The sequence below is a fragment of the Chiloscyllium punctatum genome, chromosome 10 (assembly GCF_047496795.1).
Source record: "Chiloscyllium punctatum isolate Juve2018m chromosome 10, sChiPun1.3, whole genome shotgun sequence".
Classification (NCBI taxonomy): Eukaryota; Metazoa; Chordata; class Chondrichthyes; order Orectolobiformes; family Hemiscylliidae; genus Chiloscyllium; species Chiloscyllium punctatum.
In genome coordinates this window covers 112,434,606-112,456,117 of record NC_092748.1, presented here as the reverse complement: position 1 = coordinate 112,456,117, position 21,512 = coordinate 112,434,606, and the positions used below count along the sequence as shown (strand labels likewise).

At 41.2% G+C, this 21,512-nt stretch overlaps 1 protein-coding gene across 1 annotated transcript in view; it reads right to left on the bottom strand.

Moving 5' to 3' along the window:
* Positions 1 to 21,281, bottom strand: part of cnppd1 (cyclin Pas1/PHO80 domain containing 1) — a 37,068-nt gene extending 15,787 nt beyond the window's left edge. The window contains exons 1-5 of the mRNA XM_072579947.1: positions 21,188 to 21,281; positions 13,101 to 13,203; positions 6,840 to 6,921; positions 5,746 to 5,866; positions 1,123 to 1,251 (exon numbers count right to left, since the gene is read on the bottom strand). Coding sequence (XP_072436048.1) covers positions 1,123 to 1,251; positions 5,746 to 5,866; positions 6,840 to 6,921; positions 13,101 to 13,203; positions 21,188 to 21,256 — 504 coding nt within the window. The 5' untranslated portion in view covers positions 21,257 to 21,281. The remainder of the gene's footprint in view (positions 1 to 1,122; positions 1,252 to 5,745; positions 5,867 to 6,839; positions 6,922 to 13,100; positions 13,204 to 21,187) is intronic.
* Between the last annotated feature and the right edge of the window lie 231 nt (positions 21,282 to 21,512).

Sequence of the window (21,512 nt, the reverse complement as noted above, 5' to 3'; positions counted from 1 at the left end):
TCCATCTAGCGTTTACTCCTTACCCTTCCCCATCACCTCTTCTTTACATTTAACCTTTTCCTAACTACAATTAATTCCGAAGAAGGGTCACTGGACTTGAAAAGGTAATTCTGCTTTCGCTCTGTAGATGCTGCCAGACTTGTTGAGTTTTTCCAGCAATTCCTGTATTTAATTTGAGAAACTGGGATTGTTCTCTTCAAAGCATCAGATTAAGAGAATATCTCTTCAGACCTGTTCTAAATCCTGAATTTGAATAGTCAACAGGGAGGTAACTGTGCCAATGGTAGAAAGACTCAAAATATGAACATGTATTTAAGGCAATGATAAAGGAACCAAAGGTGAAATGGATAAAATCTTCTTTTAAAAGTTGTGTAATCTGGAATGTGATACTTGAAGGGGTGGTGGTATAATATTTGATGGTAACTTCAACAAATAAATTACCATCATTCATTGAAGGAAAATTACAAGGTTGGGAAGAAAAAGGGAGTAAAAACGAGGAACAATCACAATGTTTTTTTTGCTTGTATAATATTTTGTGACTCCACGAAATCACGAGAATTCAGATGGTCTACTGATCCTCGTTTCCAAACAGAGCTTAGGACAAATAGTTAAAACAGTTTCATAAGGATCTGCTGCTGATGGAGTAAGGCCAATGGGTTACACAGTTCAACACTGCTCTTGTCCCAGCTCTGACTGGGACTATAATCTGGTGAAGCTCCACACCATTAAATAACTAAAGGTCGTTCTGATATACAAAGTACTCTGTTAACATGAATTCGCTATAACACGATTGATGAATTGGGGACCCTATTTCTAAAGCACAATGTTTTAAAGTGTATATTGGTTATTAACCCGGTTCAGGCCACATTAGTTTAAATGGTGCTGCTATTACACAATTTTCTTATAACACGGGATTGCATGAGAACAGAACTACCACATTAGAGCAGAACTGACTGCATGTTACACCAGACCCCTTATAGACCACTGGTGGTAAACTGGCGATACTGTATTCCACCGAGCAAAGCCCAGCAAGTCAGATAAGATGTTTCAAGCATAAGCTTAACTGTATGTACATTCTTCAAATCTCATAACCCCATTGAATGGACAGTTCAGATAACTTACAATTGCTCGCAGAAAGTTCATCTCCAGAGTGTTGACCACTTGAACATCCAGCTTGCCTGCGGCTCCCCACTCGTCATTAAACACCTCTTCCTCTTCTCCTTCATCATACAAGTATTTACTGGCAACCATCTGCAACAAAGCCAAAAGAAGCATGAAAACAAGCACTAATAGGGAAACATCAGGAATAACGGCTAGAAATAATATTGCCCTTTGAAATGAATTTCTGTACTCTCTCAGTGGTAAGTATGTTATAAGATTCAGAATACATATTCTATTTTGAAATTTGGATTTGAAACAGAGGTCTATGGATGTGCATCCTTCAGTTCTGTGAAGAATTTTTTTTCAAAGTAATTTGGATAATGACTTATGTGTATCATTTCCAAGTGGTATGTGATTGTAGTTACTGTATATACTCGAGTAATAGTCAATCCCATTTAAATGTTAACCCCCAATTTGGCCAAATAACCTGGAATTTTCCATATATCTTGTGTAAACGTTGACCCTAGTTCTTCACAGATAACAAATCAATATTTATCAGTGTGCCGGCCGTCACATCCTGTTCCACCTTTCCAGCCTGCCGGTTGTTCTGCTCCGTGCCTGGTCTTCCAGTCCGCTGGCTATTGTGTTCCGCTCTGGGTTTTCAGAATTACCATAAGTCATTGTTTTTAATTCTTTATTCATTTAGAAACCATTTGGGTTTCTGCTAATGATACGGTATGAAATTTGATGGGCATGGATTTCTGCCCCTCAAAAGTAGTATCCATGTAATAGTCAACCCCATAAATTTAATCTTAAGAAGTGGTCAAAAAAATTTGATTATTACTCGAGTATATGCGGTAAATGCCTGGAGGAACTCCTGCGGTGTGAAATTATAAATGTTTATATTGTTGAGTTTTTGACATTCAGGTCACTACTTCAGTTTTGACTTCAGAGCAGACAGTGCAACATCTCCGTTCACAATAATCAAGTTTTGACTTCAGGGGAACCAGTCACCTCTGCAGCATACACAATAATTACAAGAGAAAAGATATGAAGAGGAGTCATACTGATCTCAAAACGTTACTCTTTCTCTCTGTCCATAGATGCCACCAGATCTTCTGAGTTTCTCTACGTTTGTTTCAGAGTTTCACAATCCATAGTATCTTATTTTATTTAGTGTCCCCTCAACCAAGGTGGTTCAGTCTGTGGAGTTTCCAAGATGGGACAGCATTATCAATAGTTTCAGTTGTCTTTAAGTATGGTGTTGCCAGTTAATTATTGTGGAATATTTTAATGAAAGGTTATTAGCTTAGATTACTTACAGTGTGGAAACAGGCCCTTCGGCCTAACAAGTCCACACCGACCCGCCGAAGCACAACCCACCCATACCCCTACATTTACCCCTTCACCTAACACTACGGGCAATTTAGCATGGCCAATTCACCTAACCTGCACATCTTTGGACTGTGGGAGGAAACCGGAGCACCCGGAGGAAACCCACGCAGACACGGGGAGAATGTGCAAACTCCACACAGTCAGTCGCCTGAGGCGGGAAAAGTTGGGAATTGAGGGAATGAAGGATGGGGGTGGGGAATTCAATGTTCATCACTTATTGGGGATAGGGACCCATATAGCAGAGCATGGGTCTCATGGAGAAGTTGAGCTAGGATGGTAGGGTCAGAAAGCAATTAGAGAAAAGAAATGGCGGTTCAGGCCTTGGACACTGGAACAGGTTTGGACAAGGGGAAGGGTTGGAGCTAACAAAGTCCTACCCTTGGTGGGACACGGTACAACGTCCTTGAAAAACCTTTTGGCAGATGGGGTGGATTGATTGGAGAGTCGATAGAAAGAGTTTAAAAAGGAGAGCCAGATCAGATCAGGAATGAAATTAAGGATCACCTCTTGACCTTATACAGGTTTACAAAATCATGAGGGGCATGGATAGGATAAATAGATAAAGTCTTTTCCCTGGGGTCAGGGAGTCCAAAAAGTGGGCATAGGTTTAGGGTGAAAGATATAAAGAGAGACCTAAGGGGCAACTTTTTCCACACAGAGGGTAGTACGTGTATGGAATGAGCTGCCAGAGGAAGTGGTGGAGGCCGATACAATTGCAACATTTAAAAGGCATCTGGATGGGTATATGAATAGGAAGGGTTTGGAGGGATATGGGCCGGGTGCTGGCAAGTGGGAGTAGATTGGGTTGGGATATATGGTCGGCATGGACGGGTTGGACCGAAGGGTCTGTTTCCATGCTGTACATCTCTATGACTCTAAAATTGGAATTCTCTTCTGCAAATAGCAATTGATGCTAGGTCAGTTGTCTAAGACTGATATTTTGCAAAGTGAAAGGTAGACGAGGGTGGAGGAGAAAGGTAGTTATACTGTTTTAGATTACGGATCAGCTTGGGAGTCTGCATTTTCAATTCCAATTGAATCAAAGCTGAGAATGGAAAGAACGGACAGAAAAAGGTTTAGTGAGAGGTCTATCAGATAACAGTCCAAGGAATGCCCCTGCTCTATGGTATAATCATTAAGTGATTATGACCAAATTGGTGGTTCATGGGTCACTGGTTAGTCCAACCATGCACTAAACATTTTCAAAATAGGATTGTCCTTTGGTTTAGACAGTGGACTAGTAGAACAGTGGTTATGTCACCGGACTAGTATTCTAGGAGCCTGAACTATCTTAAGATAAATTCCATTACAATTTGGAAAAATAAATGAAAGAAAATAAATTGAAACATTTGGACAGGAAAATGGAAAGGAAAGGTTTAGAGGGATATGAATCAAACGCAGGCAAATGGGACCAGTTCAATTTAGGAAACCTCATTGGCACGGATGAGTTAGGTCAGTTTTTTTGCTTCGTGACTGAGTCATAGAGGCAAATAGGCTAGGGCTGTTTTCCCTGGAGCGCAGAAGCTGAGGGGTGACCTTATAGAGGTTCATAAAATCATGAAGAGTGTAGATAAAGTAAATGGTAAGTGTCCTTTTCCCAAGAGCGGGGAAATTTCAAAACTAGGGGGCATATTTTAAAAGTGAGAAGAGAAAGATTTAAAAAAGGCATGAAGGGAAACTTTTTTTTAACCGAGTAGTTTGTGTGGGGAACGAACCTCCAGAGGAAGTGGAGGATGTGGGTACAGCTACAACATTTAAAAGACATTTGGATAAGTACATGAATTATAAATAAATGAATAATAAAGGTTTTGAGGGATGTGGGCCAAGCGCAGGCAGATGGGACTAGCATAGTTAGGATTATGCTCAGCATGGACTGATGGGTCTAAAGGATGTGTTTCCATGTTGTATGATTCGCTGAGTTAATTAGGATCAGAAGATGAGTTAAGAAGATTTTTAACAGATCATGGCCAGTCTCAAGCATTTGCTGAAGTAGTAAAGGTATAATTTACAATGATTATAGTGCCTTATCTCAGGCCTTGGAAACATTGCAGCATTTATCCTGTACAGTTAATTACTCTGAAGAACTATTCAATCAATATTCTGAACAGTTTTAAGCAAGTTGATGCAGGAAATTATTCCTGTTTCTACAGTGAGGACAGAATAGTAGAGAAAATTCCTGATTCATTTGATCTTAGACAATCTAGAGTTGGAGCTATGATGGGAAACAGGACAGATACATAACAGAATCATTGCTACAAATTAACACCACCAAGGAAACAGCAAAGCTTCACAAGTTGTTCAACAAGTTAAAACTTTTGCTGTTCAGATGCATCAATAAGAACTTCATGACAAAAATCTAAGCTTCATTGTAGTACTGAGGGTGTCTTAGAGCGATCTCATTTCAAACAAAAACAGACTGCCTCTGCCCTTTCAGATGGCTGTAAAAGATCCTATGGCCCCATTTCAAAGAATAATTCTGGTCTCCCTGCTATAGGAAAGATGTTGTGAAACTTGAAAGAGTGCAGAAAAGATATACAAGCACTGTTCTGGGGTTGCAGGGTTTGAGCTGTGGGAAAGGCTGAATAGACTGGGGCTATTTTCCATGGATCTTGGAAAATTTGATAAAATCATAGGTGGTATGGATAGGATGAATAGTCAAGGTCTTTTCCCAGGGTGGGGGTGTCCAGAACAAAAGGTCATAGATTTAGGGGGAGAAGGGAAAGGTTTAAATGGGATCCAAGAGACAAAGTTTTCACACAGAGGGTAGTGCGTATGTGCTGCCAGAGGAAGCGGTGGAGGCTGGTACAGCATTTATAAGGCATTTGGATGGATACATGAATAGGAAGGGTTTAGAGGGATATGGGCCAAGTGCTAGCAAATGGAAGTAAATTAATTTAGGACATCTGGTCAGCATGGACGAGTTGGACTGAAAGGTCTGTTTTTGTGCAATAGCTGTATGATTCTATAACAGGGAATCATCCTTGACGATCTAGTTAATCTTTCTCCCTCAATCCATGGCCCTAGCAGAACTTATCTGGGCAGTGACAGCTGCTGTTCTGGGAGCCTGCTGTGTGCTAACTTGCAGCACTTCCTTCTATATTACAACATTGACTATACCTTTAAAGTTCTTCATTGACTGTGAAGTGTTTAGGAACAAGCCAGATTTGTGAAAGACACTACATGTTTCTAAGTCGATCTTAATCATAGCCTGAAGGCACAAAAACCGAGTGAAGTCATGGTCTCACTCACCATGGATATTAAAAAAAGGTCAGACGAGGAGATCTGCTGTAGGTACTCTGGATTTCGGTGTCGTAGTCGTTCAATGTAGACGAGAGCAAGCATCATTGCACAAGGCGAGATACAGGCCTCCCTGTGGAAAAGACGGACACATCATTATTCCTCAGGTTTTGAGTGCACACTGATGATCTTGTACATTAGGTGGTGATTAGGCTTGGAAAAGAGAGAGAAAAGGACAGATTTACAGACTACTTTAAATTACACTGACGTATCAATATCACTAATAAAATTTCAATGTGGCAAATGCAGTTTATGACCGTGCATTACTTGAGATATCTTACAGCTCAGTAACGCTCTAGGCTCCAAACTGAAGTGTTGTCAAAGCTACAATGTCTACAAATCAAAGTTCCCAAGATGAGATCCAGATACTTTGCAGACATGTGGAGAAAATTCAACAGGTGCATTCAATCTTAAAGTCCAGCTTTATGCAAAATTTGGAAACAATATCAAGCCTGAAGCTGATAACAACTGAATTATTTACTCTCACCAGCCACATTTCACTCGACTGAATGATTTAACTTCTATTGCAGATTGTGTTGGAATACAGTGAGCTTTGTTTGCAAGCAAGAATTCATCATTTTGTTCATGATTTTCAGATGGAATTTTAAGATTTTTGTTCTGTGCCTCTACTTATCTGATGAAAAAGCTAAAATGATCAAAGATAACCATCCTCCTGCAGCAATCGGGGATGAGCAATAAATCTGGTGTCAGTAGAACATAGAACCCAGAACCAAGTAAAATAAAAACAAAATCATACATTTAACAGTTTTAGAGGAGAACCCAAACCCAGTTATTGACTAGCCAACTCCACTACTGTCCTTGATCCCTCTCCAACTTTTATCTCTTGTAACTTCTCGTTGTTACAAGTTCTTCATTTCTAAAAGTTATGTTCCAAGAAATACATGACAGGACAAAAAGTGCATTGTTCAGGACTTTCAATTACCGTTGGAGAACAAGTACGACGCTACTGGCAACTTAAGCAACTCTCAGGCCCTACTACGCAAGAAACAGTTATTACAGCACTGCAACATAATGTGGAAATATACCTAGCCACGTGAGCTGCATATTTCTTCTGGAGTTTTCGAATGGGACTTGGTGCTGATTTCTGAAGCAGTTCAACTGCAATGTCTGAAAAAGACAATATCTTTGAATTAGTTCATTTGCTTGGCAATTCAGAATGTGAATCTTACTCAAAAGAAAGGCATGTTGCTGAACTGTTGGTCTTGCCCTCATCAGGGCAAATGCAAAAATGCCAAAGTTCAAACACTCAATGATTTATACAAGGGAAACAGTGTGCTGATTGGTTAGTACGTTAACTCCGATTGACTGAAGCATTGCCATGGACAGTGCAAGGGAAGTTATAGATTACTCAGATTCCTGGAGGATTCAATAGAGAGACAAGGTTTGAGCATTTTCCATTAGTCTGCAAAGAACCTGTCCCTGCTCTGCTGCTAGCAATTGTAAGTGACCAAAATATGTGCTCTCAGGATTGTTCAGCAAATGCTGCCCAATTGCAGAATCACAATAGATGTTTTTTTAGACAAGCTACAGATGGTTAGTTTTAGATTTGCACACATGGGCTACTTCAGTCAGCTAATCAGTGGGGTGTATGGTCTATGTATCAGATATATTTTGAACTGTGAAGTTCTGTTAATATTTAATTGAGGGATTAATAGAGATCAGGACACGGTTGTGAAATTCCTTTCTCTTCATCAAAAAGGTGCTATGAGTTTTTTTTTAAATTGTACTGAGGTCACAGCCTTTGTTTATAACACCTCATCCAAAAGCTGGATAAGGTGACTCATGTAAATTCATCATTACTCTTTACTCTCCAACTATATCCCACATCTAAAAGTATAAGATTGTCTAGAACTGTTCAACTATTTCACCCATCTGATTTGTAATTTTCAAGGAGAGTTGGATTTGAGGTCCTATTTCATTATGTGCACCCAAATCCTTCAGTGCTTTCCCATTAAGCAGACAGACTCATAATTGGCTGAATATAAGAATGTATCAGCTCAGAGGTTGAGGCCATTCAGCCCTTTGAGCATGCTCTGCCATTTGACAAGATCACAACTGATCTGTCATACAGTCAGATATGGAAACAGACCCTTCCTCCAAGCTGACCAAGTTTCCCAAACTAAACTCGCTCCACTTGCCTGCATTTGGCCCATATCCCTCCAAACCTTTCCTGTTCATGTACCAGTCCAAATGTCTTTTAAATGTTGCAACTGTACCTGCATCTCCCATTTCCTGTGGTAGTTCATTCCACATACGAACCACCCACTGTTTGAAAAGGTTGCCCCCTCAGGTCCCTTTTAAATCTTCCTCCTCTCACCTTAAAAATATGCCCAACCTAGGGAAAAGACCACTTTATCTATGGCCCTCGTGATTTTACTAACTTCTATAAAGTCACCCCACAACTTCCTATGCTTCAGTTAAAAAAAAGTCTCAGCCTTTCCAGCCTCTCCTTATAACTCAAACCCTCCAATCCCGGCAATACCCTGGTAAACCTTTTCTGAACCCTCTCCAATTTAATAGTATCCCCTTCCTATACAAGGATGACCAGAACTGGACACAGTATTCCAGTAAACCACAAAGGTTTACAGGAAAGCCACACACACAGACCAAGTCCTAAACTATGAAAGCAACCACCCCAACACACACAAACGAAGTTGCATCAGGACACTATTCAAAAGGGCCACAACACACTGCAGCACACCAGAACTACAAAAAGAGGAAGAGGAACACCTATACAAAGTATTCGCCAAAAACGGATACCCTCGCAATTTCATCAACAGATGCCTAAGGGAGAGACAACGGAACGAGGACATGCCGCAACCCAAAGGACTAGCCACACTACCATACATCAGGAGCATTTCTGAACTGACAGCCAGACTACTGCAACCACTAGGACTCATAACAGCACACAAACTAACAGCCACGCTCAGACAACAACTCACCAGAACAAAGGACCCGATACCCAACATGAGCAAAACCAATGTAGTGTACAAAATCCCATGCAAGGACTGCAGAAAACACTACATCGGACAAACAGGAAGACAGTTAACGATCCGCATACACGAACACCAACTAGCCACGAAACGACACGACCAGCTATCCTTAGTAGCCACACACACAGACGACAAGCAACATGAATTCGACTGGAACAACACTACTATTATTGGACAAGCCAAACAGAGAACAGCCAGGGAATTCCTAAAGGCACAGACAGCCAATCCTCAATCCATACCAGTAGCTCACCTTGAACACCATGGGCCCTCACCTTGTTCAGTAGCCTCCCGTGTGGCACCTTATCAAAGGCCTTTTGGAAGTCTAGGTAGACCACATCCACTGGGTTTCCCTGGTCTAACCTACTTGTCACCTCTTCAAAGAATTCCAACAGGTTTGTCAGGCACGACCTCCCCTTCCTCAATCCATGCTGACTTGTTCTAATCTGACCCTGCTCTTCCAAGAATTTAGAAACCTCATCCTTAATGATGGATTCTAGAATTTTACCAACAACCGAGGTTAAGCTAATTGGCCTATAATTTTCCATCTTTTGTCTTGATCCTTTCTTGAACAAGGGGGTTACAACAGCGATCTTCCAATCATCCGGGACTTTCCCTGACTCGTGACTTTTGAAAGATCTCAACCAACGCCTCCGCTATTTCCTCAGCCACCTCCCTCAGAACTCTAGGATGTAGCCCATCGGGGCCAGGAGATTTATCAATTTTAAGATCTTTTAGCTTTTCTAGCACTTTCTCTTTTGTAATGGCAACCATACTTAACTCAGCCCCGACTCCCTTTAATTGTTGGGATATTACTCATGTTTTCCACTGAGAAGACTGATGCAAAGTACTTATTAAGTTCTCCAGCTATTTCCTTATCTCCCATCACTAGGCTTTCAGCATCAGTTTGAAGTGGCCCAATGTCTACTTTTGCCTGTTGTTTGTTTCTTATGTATTGAAAGAAACTTTTATGATCATTTCTAATATTACTGGCTACCCTACTTTCATATTTGATCCTCTCCTTCCTTATTTCTCTCTTTGTTATCCTCTGTTTGTTTTTGTAGCTTTCCCAATCTTCTGATTTCCCAGTGCTCTTGGCCACTTTATAGGATCTCTCTTTTTCTTTGATAGATTTCCGATTTCCTTTGTCATCCATGGCTGTCTAATCCCTCCCCGGATAATCTTTCTTTTCTTGGGGATGAACCTCTGTTCAGTGTCCTCAATTATACCCACAAAATCCTGCCATTTTTGCTCTGTCTTCCCCGCTAGGCTCTGCTTCCAGTCTATTTTTGTCAGTTCCTCTCTCATGTCCTCATAATTACCTTTATTTAACTGTAACACCATTACATCCGATTTTGCCTTCTCTCTTTCAAACTCCAGACTGAACTCTACCATATTATGATCACTGCTTCCTAAGTGTTCCTTTACTTTAAGATTTTTTCCTTCATCTTTTCCTTCTTTCATACACTTGTTTCCTTCATCCAAGTCATTTATACATATTGCAAATGGTTGAGATTCAGTGCTGATTCCCTGACAGTCCACTGGTTACAGCTTGCCAACCAAAAAAATGACCTTTCATCCCTCCACTCTGGATGGCCAACAAAAAACAATCTTCCTTCATAATGTTAGCCTCTCCACCATATAATCTCGCTTTGAGCAGTAACATTTGACGAGGCACCTTATCAAACATTTTCTTGATAATCTATGTACACTATATCAAAAGGTTCCCCGTTATCCACATTATACTTAATTCCCCAAAACATTCTAATAAATTCGAGACACACTTTTACTTTAACAAAATCACGGGACCTTTACCTAACTGCATTAGGATTTTTCAAGTGTCTACTATATCCTTCTTGATAATATATTTTAGCCTATGACCAATTAGGCTAATTGAATGCTGGTCAGAGTCATACAACACATAAACAAATCATCTGCACTGACCAGATGTCCCAATCTGACCTAGTCCCATTTGCCATCATTTGGTCCACACCGCTCTAAAGTCTTCCTCTTCATATTCCCATCCAGATTCTTTTTAAACGTTGTAATCGTACCAGCCTCCACCACTATCACTGACAGCTCATCTCACACGCGCACCACCCTCTGTGAGAAAACATTATCCCTCAGGTCCTTTTAAGTCTTTACCTTCTCACCTTAAACTTATTCCTCTAGCTTTGGACTTTCCTACTGCAGGAAAATGACCGGGGCTATTTACCCCACCCACGCCCTCATGATTTTATAAACTTTGTAAGGTTACCCCTCAGTCTCCGACACTCCAGGGAAAAAAGCCCTAGCCCATTCAACCTCTCGCTAAAGCTCAAACCCTGTAGTCCCGGGAACATCTTTGTAAATCTTTTATGCACCCTCTCAAGATTAACAACATCCTTTCAATAGAAGCCAGAACATCCTATTCTTTGAGTAGTATGCAGTTGAGAGCTCTGTGATGACTTGTTCCAATAATGGTTACAGAGAGACTCCAGAACTGCAGGCCAGGATGCACTGGCTTTGTGCACAACCTACCTACAATCTTATCAAAGTTACCAGTGGAGCGTTTCTATTCTGTTTGCCTTCCAAAAGTCAGGAGGAGAGAGAGGAGCAATATGTAGGCAAATCATAAAAAGGCGTGAAAGAAAGAGGGTTATAGATGTCAGCAACTTCAACTTTGCTAACATTAACTAGAATCACCTTTTTTTAAAACGGTTGGACAGAATTTTTAAGATGCACCCAGAACACTTTGTAGATAGTCCTACTAGAGATAGTGTTAGATTCTAACCCGAGGGAATGAAGCTGATCAAGCGATTGAAGCTTCAGTGCAGCATTTTGGGGATAGTGACCAAAAGTTTCAAAGTCATTCTGCAAAGGAATAAAGGTATGCAGAAGTTAAGCATTTAAATTGGGGTGTGCCGATTTCAATATTATTAGAAAGGATCTGGCAAACATAGACTAGGAGCAGCTTATTGAAGATAAGTCTACATTTGGAATATGAGGGTCTTCTAAAAAGTAGTACATTGAGAATTCAGAACCAACCTGTTCCTCTAAGAATGAAGGGTAAAGTCAACAAGCCCTGGATGCCAAAGGATGTTGAGAGTTTGATAAAGAAGAGGGAAACATATGTCATTACAGTGTATTTAAAACCAAGGGAAGCCCTTCAAAAGGATAGTGTGTGTAGTAGGTTGCTTAATAAGGAAATTAGGAGGGCAAAAAGGGACAATGAAATATCTTTGGCAGATTATATCAAGGAAAATCCCAAGGCTTTTTTTCAGTGTATGAAGAGGATTACCAGAGAAAAAGTGGGACCTATTTGAGAGCAAAGGGCCAACCTGTGGACAGAGCCAGTGGATATGGATGGGTTCCTAAATGAATAGATTTGCTTCCCTACAATGTGGACACAGGCCCTTTGGCCCAACCAGTCCACACCGACCCTCCAAAGAGTAACTCGCCCAGACCCATCTCCCTCTGACTAATGCACCTCACACCATGGGCTATTTAGCATGGCCAATTCACCTGACTTGCACATCTTTGGACTGTGGGAGGAAACCGGAGCACCTGGAGGAAAACCACGCAGACACGGGAAGAATGTGCAAACTCCACACAGACAGTTGCCCGAGGTGGGAATTGAACCCAGGTCTCTGGCACCGAGAGGCAGTAGTGCTAATCACGGTGCCACCGCTTAATAAAGGATTCTGATGAAATTTGAAAGGTGGATGTTGAGAGAAAGTCTCCCGTTGTGGGAGAGATTAGAAATAGGGGATGCAGTACAAATATAAGACTTCTGCCATTTAAGACAAGAAAAGGGCAGCATTTCTTTTCTCTCAGAGGGCAGTAAGCCTGTGTAAGTCACTTGAATATATTTATGTCTGGTAGAATCTTGACTGGTAAGGCAGCCACAAGGAGTGGGAGTTAAAGTGGGAAGCAAAGGCCACAATAAATCACATTTCACGTTAAGGAGTTGTGCCAAGACACCACAGTACTTAAGGCAGCGTCACCAGGGTGTGAAAAGCAGCACCTCTGGCTATTAGTACCTTTTTAAAAAAACAACACATATACACTCTACTGGCTGAAATTGATTGGCAATGTGCGTTCAGAATGACAGCCCTTGTTCTGACAACAGGAGAAAGCTGTGATCAGAAAGCTAACCACCACAACATCTTATGTAAAACTTGCACTATATGATTCAATTAAGTGCCCTAGGGGCCCTTATGCATCAGCTAACACTGGGATCATCCCACTTTTCATATTTCTAGAACCTTGAAATATCAAAAGTCCAACCATATGCACTATAACGCGTCTACATACCGGTAACAGGACAGGACAGAGCATCCATATTGTAATCCATATCTCGACCATAGTAGAGCCGCTTTTTCACTCTCTCTGTCAACTTGCTGTGGCCAGGAAGCAGCTGTAGGGGGCAATAAGAGAGTGGGAGGTGACACATCCCTCAGTGACTGGGAAAATTCAGGTCTGGCATCAACTGTGGAGACAACCTTCATTGATCCCATTGTCTTCAAGTGTAACTTTAAACTATTCATAACTCCATAAAAGATGACAAGAATTGCAGCCAAGCAATATTACAACAACAATTTCCATTTACAGAGTACTTTTGAAGCTATAAAAACACTGAGGCTCTTCACAGGGATGACTATCAAGATAAATTTCAAACTGAGTCACATCATGAGATCAGGAAAGCACTGTTTCCCCTAAAACTCACATTTATTAAACACTATTTTTCTGTAACGCGTTTAATGAATTGTGGACCATTTTTTATAAAGCAAATTCCTGTTCGCTGTTATACGATTCTATCCTTGGCACTAGCTGAACAACAAAATGCAGTCTCACAATCCTCTGTCTGCAAAATGCAAATTTAGTGTGCTCAGCTAAAACAGTAACGCAATCAGCTCTGCAAGCCTTGAAACTAGAAATTGTAGTCTACATTTATAAGGAACTTTAGTTCAAAGCAGGAGAGAATCTGGAGGAAGACTGGACCTCCACGTCGGCATCATGTGGTCACTCAGCTTGCATGCTTTCTGGTGGAGAACTTCATGAAAGGTATAATGCTGTGGTCAGTGATTTTAGTACTAAATTTACTGTATTATTTCATTAATAATATATGATTTAAAGATTTACTTAGACTGCGTTATCGCTTGTGTTAGCTATTATTTTTGGTCTGATTTTTTCTGCTATTTTTGGCAGTTCGCCCCAACTCTTTTTCCTCTGGGCCCCATTATTTCTGTTGCACAGTTTTCTATAACAGTGTTGCACAGGAACACATTACAGGAGAACTACCTGTACCTTAAAAAAAGAGAGACAATGTCTGACAAGTTTAGGGAGAATATTTAACCTTCTTCAGCTTTCTTTATATTTGTATGGTTTGTGGGAATTATAGGCATGAACAGCATCTGTTGACAGTCTCTAATTGTCCTTGAATTGAAAGAGCTGATGACACAAATGTACAAGAGGCTAGAATTGGAGGCTGAGTGTTAAGCTGCAGAATAATCATTTAACCCTGTGAACAGCACCATTAAATGAATGAGTGCCTTTTACAAGACACAGTACGTGAACAAAAGATGAAAATACGCTGGCCGTGAAGAAAGGGCTGTCCATAGAGATTTAACGATTTTTGCAGGTGGATTTCCCATTGTACAGTATGACTTTGATTCCAGAGTCAACCCAAAGAATCTCTGGTGACCAGCAATCACACAGAGAAATTATCAAACTGGGCACATGAAGCAAAAACCATCAATGATCCTTCACACATGTAATTATATTACTGAGAAAAAAATAAAGATTAGAACCTATATATGAAATTAATGTATAAATTTAAATTTTCCAAGCTCTAATTGCTTTTAGCATCTGAACATTTTGCAAACATAAAACTAGTTTTATAGGACCAGAGAGATTATTTAACAATTATTATGAATTTAGTATATTATTGAAAACCCCGGTTGCAACTTGTTCAACAGGTTAACATTTTCAATGAATTTGGACCAAGATTAATTGTCTAAAAGATGGAAATCCGCGTCAATTCAAATGATTTGTAAATATTTCCATTTCCTGGTAATTCATCTACGTGGAATTCATCTATTCCACACTGAACTGCACACATAGAAACTGATGCCCAAACTACAAATCAAAATCCAGGCCATTATCTTGTTAGTCACCCATAGACGAAGTGCAGACATTTGCGAGAGCAACTTATAAAGAATTTTTAAAATCAGCAGACTTTTACCAAGTTAAATATAAAGGACAAACAATTTCTTTTGATAGTTATCTTGAACACATGACATATGCTGATACCATGCTAAAAATGGGGCGGCACAGCACCACGGTCCCAGGTTCGATTCCAGCCTCGGGCGACTGCCTGTGCGGAGTTTGCACATTCTCCCCGTGTCTGTGTGGGTTTCCTCAGGGTCCTCTGGTTTCCTCCCACAACCCAAAGATATGCAGGTTGGGTGAATTGACCAGGTTAAATTGTCCAGGGATATGATGGTTAGGTGCATTAGTCAGGGGTAAACGTAGGTAACAAAGTAGGGGAATGGATCTGGGTGGGATACTCAGAGGGTTGGTGTGGACTTGTTGAGCTGAAGGGCCAGTTTCACACTGTAGGGATTCTATGACTCTACGTTGTTATTTCCAAATAAACTACTCAATTGGATGTTTTCAGTCCTTCCACTCGTAGAGATAATGCAACAGTCAAGGCAGCAGAATTGTAACATTACACAGTAAACAAGAATTATTTGTCATGACACCATCTGAGCCATGAAACTGCACTGGCAATGTATCATTTAAAATAAAGTACATGGGAATGATTCTAAACTTTTTGGATCAAATTACTGCCTTGCAGATAATGCCTGAGAATTAACAGTTCTCTCCAATGGATATCAGGTACATCATTCAAAATCTGACATTGTTTTTTGAAACAGTTAAGGCAGTCTCTACAAGGACTGGTCATATAGCATGTTACACAATCTGATTATTCAGGTCACAGCAACACTAACTCTGACCCACGTTTTTTCTCTTCTGTGAACTGGATGTTTTACCAAAGTGTAAAGTGTGTGTTGGCTGTTTGTTCCCTCCTATCATACCTTGATTCACCATTCAAGGACCAATAGTAACAGGCAAGGTCATTAGCATTTAGCCTGAGAATAAATGTTGTCCTCTTTCACGTTCCTTCACCTCATCTGTCCTGTTCCTTGGTCCATTGTGCATTTTTTGAAACTCTTTATGCTGATTTTAGAAAGCTTTTGTACTGTGCTGTGCGCACATCCTGTAACACTTTGTCGTCTGGTTCAAAGTGAAGGATATAAGATTAAACAAGATAGGCATCACATAAACCAAAACGAAAAGCTGCTTTGTCGTTCACAAAAGATTCAAAGAAAAACAACAGAAAGATTCTCCTCAGTGTATAACATAACTCTCAACCAACCTCACTAAAAAGTTAGTTTAGTCATCATCTCATTACGGTTTGTGGAAAATGGCGGTGCACAAATCATCCACCTTACTCTGACAGCAAAACAGCAACTATACTCCACTGACTGCACATAATCTTGGTCTCCTTATTTGAGGACAGCACAGATGCAGTCTAATCAAAGGCTCATTCGACTGATTCTTGGGATGAATGGACTGGCTTATGAGGAATGCTTTGACAGATTCGGCTTGCATCCACTGGAATTTGGAAGACTTGTATTTTGTGACATTCAGAGAACATGATGAAACTTGTCACTAAGAGAATTGATTCTCTCTTACATTTACTCATTATTCAGCTATTCCGATTTAGCTATTTATCTATAATTCCACTTAAGGCCTCTATGAGCTGAATATGTAATTGAATCTAGCTTCAGTTGTTTCTACTCGTGCCTGCCTCTCAAGTTTACATCAATCCTGACGGGTACTTGTAGCTACAGGTAGTCCTATGTATCTATTCTCCTGGTCTTTCTAGGTGGTAGAGGTGATTGCAAGATCCTTTAAGAACTTTTGATTTTAATGAAAACCTGGCTGATTCCTATCACCAGGCCTGCCGCATCCTTTTTAAAAAGTTTGTTCTTTTACATCAAGTTCATCTTGTTGTCTTTTGCCGGCTTCGGGTAAGGAAGGATGCTCCGAGAGGCTGCTGCAGCAGAGAATGCAGTATGGATACAGCTGCTCCTCTTGATTGTGTCCTGGTGGGTCCTTGGAATAGGCTCAACTGGGGCCTTGAAGATGAGGCAAGTCCAGGTTGGATTCCAGTGGCTGGCCTGGGATTCCTCATCGGTGGCTTCGGCAGAAACTTGGGTCTCCTTTCGGTGGCTTCAGTGGCGGTTTTCATTGGCATCAGTCTGGGTGTTCTTATGGCAGCTTCAGCAATAATCTGTGACTCGATGCGGCTTTTCTTTGACATCATGTAGGTCTGGCCTGGGATCCCAAAAGGTGGTTTGAGTCATCGAGCCCACTGCCATGAAATGAACTAAGAAGACTTTGTCAAAAATTCTCTCTTTGTTTAAAAAATTCTTTCTTTTTAATACAATTGTGGAAGGACTGTTATTCTGAACTTTATATTTCTTTATTTTTCTAATTTGTTCCCAAGGCTTTTTATTTTTGAAGGTCTCTAATGCTGGATGGTTTATTTTTCTATTTTTTGGTCCCCTAAGAATTTGTACTCAAGAATCTGTACCTAGAAACTTTTGTAACTAAGATGGCACCATAAGTGACAACTTGTAAACTTTCACTGCGTTCATGTGACAATAAAGTTAATTCAAATTCATGGTCATTGATTCTCTGGTTCAAGGTCACAAATTGCTAGGTTTAGTTAATTTAATCTCACGACTTGTCACAACTCATTATTATTAGTCTGGTCTTGCAGCAAAAGGTTGCTGCATCATTTACCCAAGTCATAACCAATGTTAGGCTTTAACTTGCGGAAACGTCCACTCTCCTCCTCGGAAGCTGCCTGACCAGCTGTGCTTTTCCTGCACCACACTTCCTGATTTCTGGATTATGCCCTTTTCAAAGATTTCAGCCTTACTAGCTGCATTCCTCCTGCAAACAATGTGCTTTTGTAACTTTCTGAAACAAGTAAACATGCCTGATGCCAGGAATCACCTTCGCAGCTGACTTGTGCACACACTCAGAAGTAATAGCATTCGCCTGGAATTAGATATCAAGAGCTTGACATATTACTATGGGATCTAAAGGACCCTTCAAACCCCAACAAGTCTCTTCTGATCTATAATTCTCTGGCTTAGAAACTTTCATGTGAAAGACAGTACGCAACTGTGAATGCCCCAAATAATTTTGGACAATTCCTCCATAAGGAGTGATTTAGCCCTTTTGAATGCCCTAAAAATCACTGAATTTGCCAAAGCAACCTTAAGACCCACTGGGTGCCAGCAAGTGGGACTAGATTAGGTTGGGATAGCTGGTCGGCATGGACGGGCTGGACCGAAACGTCTGTTTCCGTGCTGTACTTCTCTATGACTCTATGACCATTCTGCTTTCCATTATCGACTTATAGGAATGGAACTAAATGAACTGGTCTGTCATTGAAATATCCTTATCAATAGGCATTTGAAGTGAAATGCACAATGGACCAAGGAACAGGACAGATGAGGTGAAGGAACGTGAAAGAGGACAACATTTATTCTCTTGTTGGACATGGGTGCACACTACTGCTACCGAGCATCGGTGGTGGAAGGAAGAAATATTTGTTGACGTGGTGCAGATCAAGAGGGTTGCTTTGCCCTGGACAGTTAACCATCTTCACTGCTGTTGTGTGGAACATGAACCATTGGACTAAATGACCTTTTTTACTGCTGCACATCATATAAATGTTACCCCATCTCCTCTTCAATATCTGATAACTTCCCCAACTGCTACTGACAGGATATTGCAGTGGTTAGAACATATTACTTTCATTTTCTCCCATCATTCTTCAATGCTGTAAAATAGCGACTCACCAGCCAGTAAAAACAGTGTTCCTTAATTTATCTCAAAATTCAAAGCATTTTTTATTAAAAAATCTATTTAGATGTTCCAAACCAGCACCTGCAGTTCTTTCAGTTTTCATATGAATTAATCAATTTTATTTCTCACTTCTTCCTGACTACTTAATCTTACTGGCATGACTATCACACTGGTTCAGAGACCAGCGAGTACTCGGATGTATTAAGCAAGCCAACGAATCCCCATATGGGACTCCATCTCACACTGTTAACACTTGGCTGAATCTTTATCCTCATAAAATTTTCATCGGGTTGGAAGGTCTGCCTGCATGGCAAACTTTTCTTTGGCTGCCCAAGTAGCAAGTGACATGTTATTTTTTCCATTGCTAAACATTTCAACTTCAGCCTGGCTCAACAAGGGGTGCCTGAAGCCGGGGTCACTCTGTGCTAATGGTCTGAAACGACAGACGCACTTTGGTAAAGTTCTGCTTCCTACTCAGCAATTTTGTGAACTTTGTGGAAATATGAGTAGAGTGCTGAGCTGCTTAACAGATACATAAAAAAACTGATGTGGTTCATTGATGACCCAACAAATCTAAAGGGCCCTTCCTAATTACGTATTAGATGTTTTCTGACACTGCATTGAGGCGTCAAGTCCAAGTGGTTTGAAGCAATACCTTTTGACCAGACTGGTGTTCCAACTGTCAATTGAAATTACTTCACAGTGGCATACAAATGACAGCCAATAGACAATAACTACATTCACTCTGTCATACTGAACAGCAATACTAAAACACAATAACACAATGCAACAAACACTACAAATACACAGACTTTGGCTAATCATTTGCCAAGATATTTCTACAAATCTTTTTTTGTTCAATCATTTCCTCCCTTCCTTTGTTGTCCATGCCCAGCCAAATGCTAATTATCACCTGTCCAAGTTCTTCTCCATGGCACACTCACCACCATTACCATTTAATGCTTTTTGCGTTAAATTTATTTACAGGATGTGGCCATTGAAGGCAAGGTCAGCATTCAAGTTCCATCCCTAATTGTTCTTGAGATGGTGATCTTGCGCTACCTTCTTGAAAGGGTAACTGAAGAGGGTAGTTAAAAGTCAGCCACATTGCTATGTATCGAGAGTCTTACATTGGCCAGATTAGAGACCTTAAGGAAACCTGATGGGTTATTATAGAATCAGAGGACTTTGTTGACACTATTACTGATACTTTTTATTTTCAGATTTATTTTAATCTATTTCATTTATTTTCCACAATTGCCATGGGATGTGTCTTGAGATAATTCTGGCTCCTAGATTACTAGTTCATTAGATTACTTACAGTGTGGAAACAGGCCCTTCAGCCCAACAAGTCCACACCGACCCACAGAAGCGCAACCCACCCAGACCCATTCCCCTACACCTAACACTATGGGCAATTTAGCATGGCCAATTCACCTGACCTTCAGTAACATAACCATTACTTTACCTCTCCATAGTCTAAACCCAAGGATCATATTGATTCGAATATGATTAACACGTGGTTGGATTAACCAATGAACCAGTTTAATCATAATCATTTAAGGATTGTCCTGCAGAGCAAGGGCATTCTTTGGACTGTTATCTGATAGACTTCTCACTGAACTCCTCTGTTCATTATGAGCTTGGTGTCACTAGAACCAGGAGTTGTAAATTCAGACTCCAAACCTGATCGTTAATCTAATACCATACATTCACCTTTCCCCTACATCCCTTTGTACCTTTCACTTTGCAAAATACCTCAGACAACTGACCGAGCATCAAATGCCATTAGAATTCCAATTTCCCATCACTTTATTTGCATAAAGAAATTATCTTGAATTTTATTCCTAATCTGGTCTGAATTCTAATTTAAACCCTTCCTCTACATTCCCCAACCACATCCCGCTGATGTGCTAAAAGGTTTACAAATCTGGGTCCCACCAAAGGCAGGACTTTGTTAGTTCCAACCCTTCCCCTTGTCCAAACTTGTTCCAGTGGCCAAGGCCTGAACCACCTCAACCTCTAATTTCTTTCTGATCATTACCTTCCAATCCAAGCTCAGCTTGTCCATGAGGCTCAGGCTCTGCTCCATGGACCCCCCATTCCCAACAAATGATGATTAAATTACCCTCATTCTTGACCCCTGTAACTCGCCAAATTACAAACTTTTCCTTAAAATATTACACAACACTCAAATGGCAGCACCACATTTAGAAGCTACTGACAGTAAGTGGACGATAACGGCGGCCCCAGGGCCCTGGGAATCACTAGGCCCTCCCTCCCCCATCCCCGGGCTTGCGTGGCGGGCTTCGGCCGGCGGTAGTGCACTCGGCGCCGGGCAACGGGCGCACGCGAGTCCGAGGCCAAGGGCCCAAGGCAGGAACCGGGCTCCCCGTGTCCCGGGAGCTGGGAGAAGGCAAACATCAACACGAGGTGGAAACACTCACACTGAACTCCTGGAGCCCACAGCACGGGAAGGAGCGAGAGTCAAAGAGCGAATCCACCCAGTCCGCCATCTTACCGCAGGAGGGGGAAGGGGAGGGTCTATGGGGGATGGGGGTGGAGCCAAGAGTGGCACGGGGAAGGGGAGGGGCCAAATACAGGGGGTGGAGCCTGGAGTGGCACGGGGAAGGGGTGGGGCCAAATACAGGGGGTGGAACCAGGAGTGGCACGGGGAAGGGGTGGGGCCAAATACAGGGGGGGGAGCCAGGAGTGGCACGGGGAAGGGGTGGGGCCAAATACTGGAGGTGGGGCCAGGAGGGCGGAATGTCA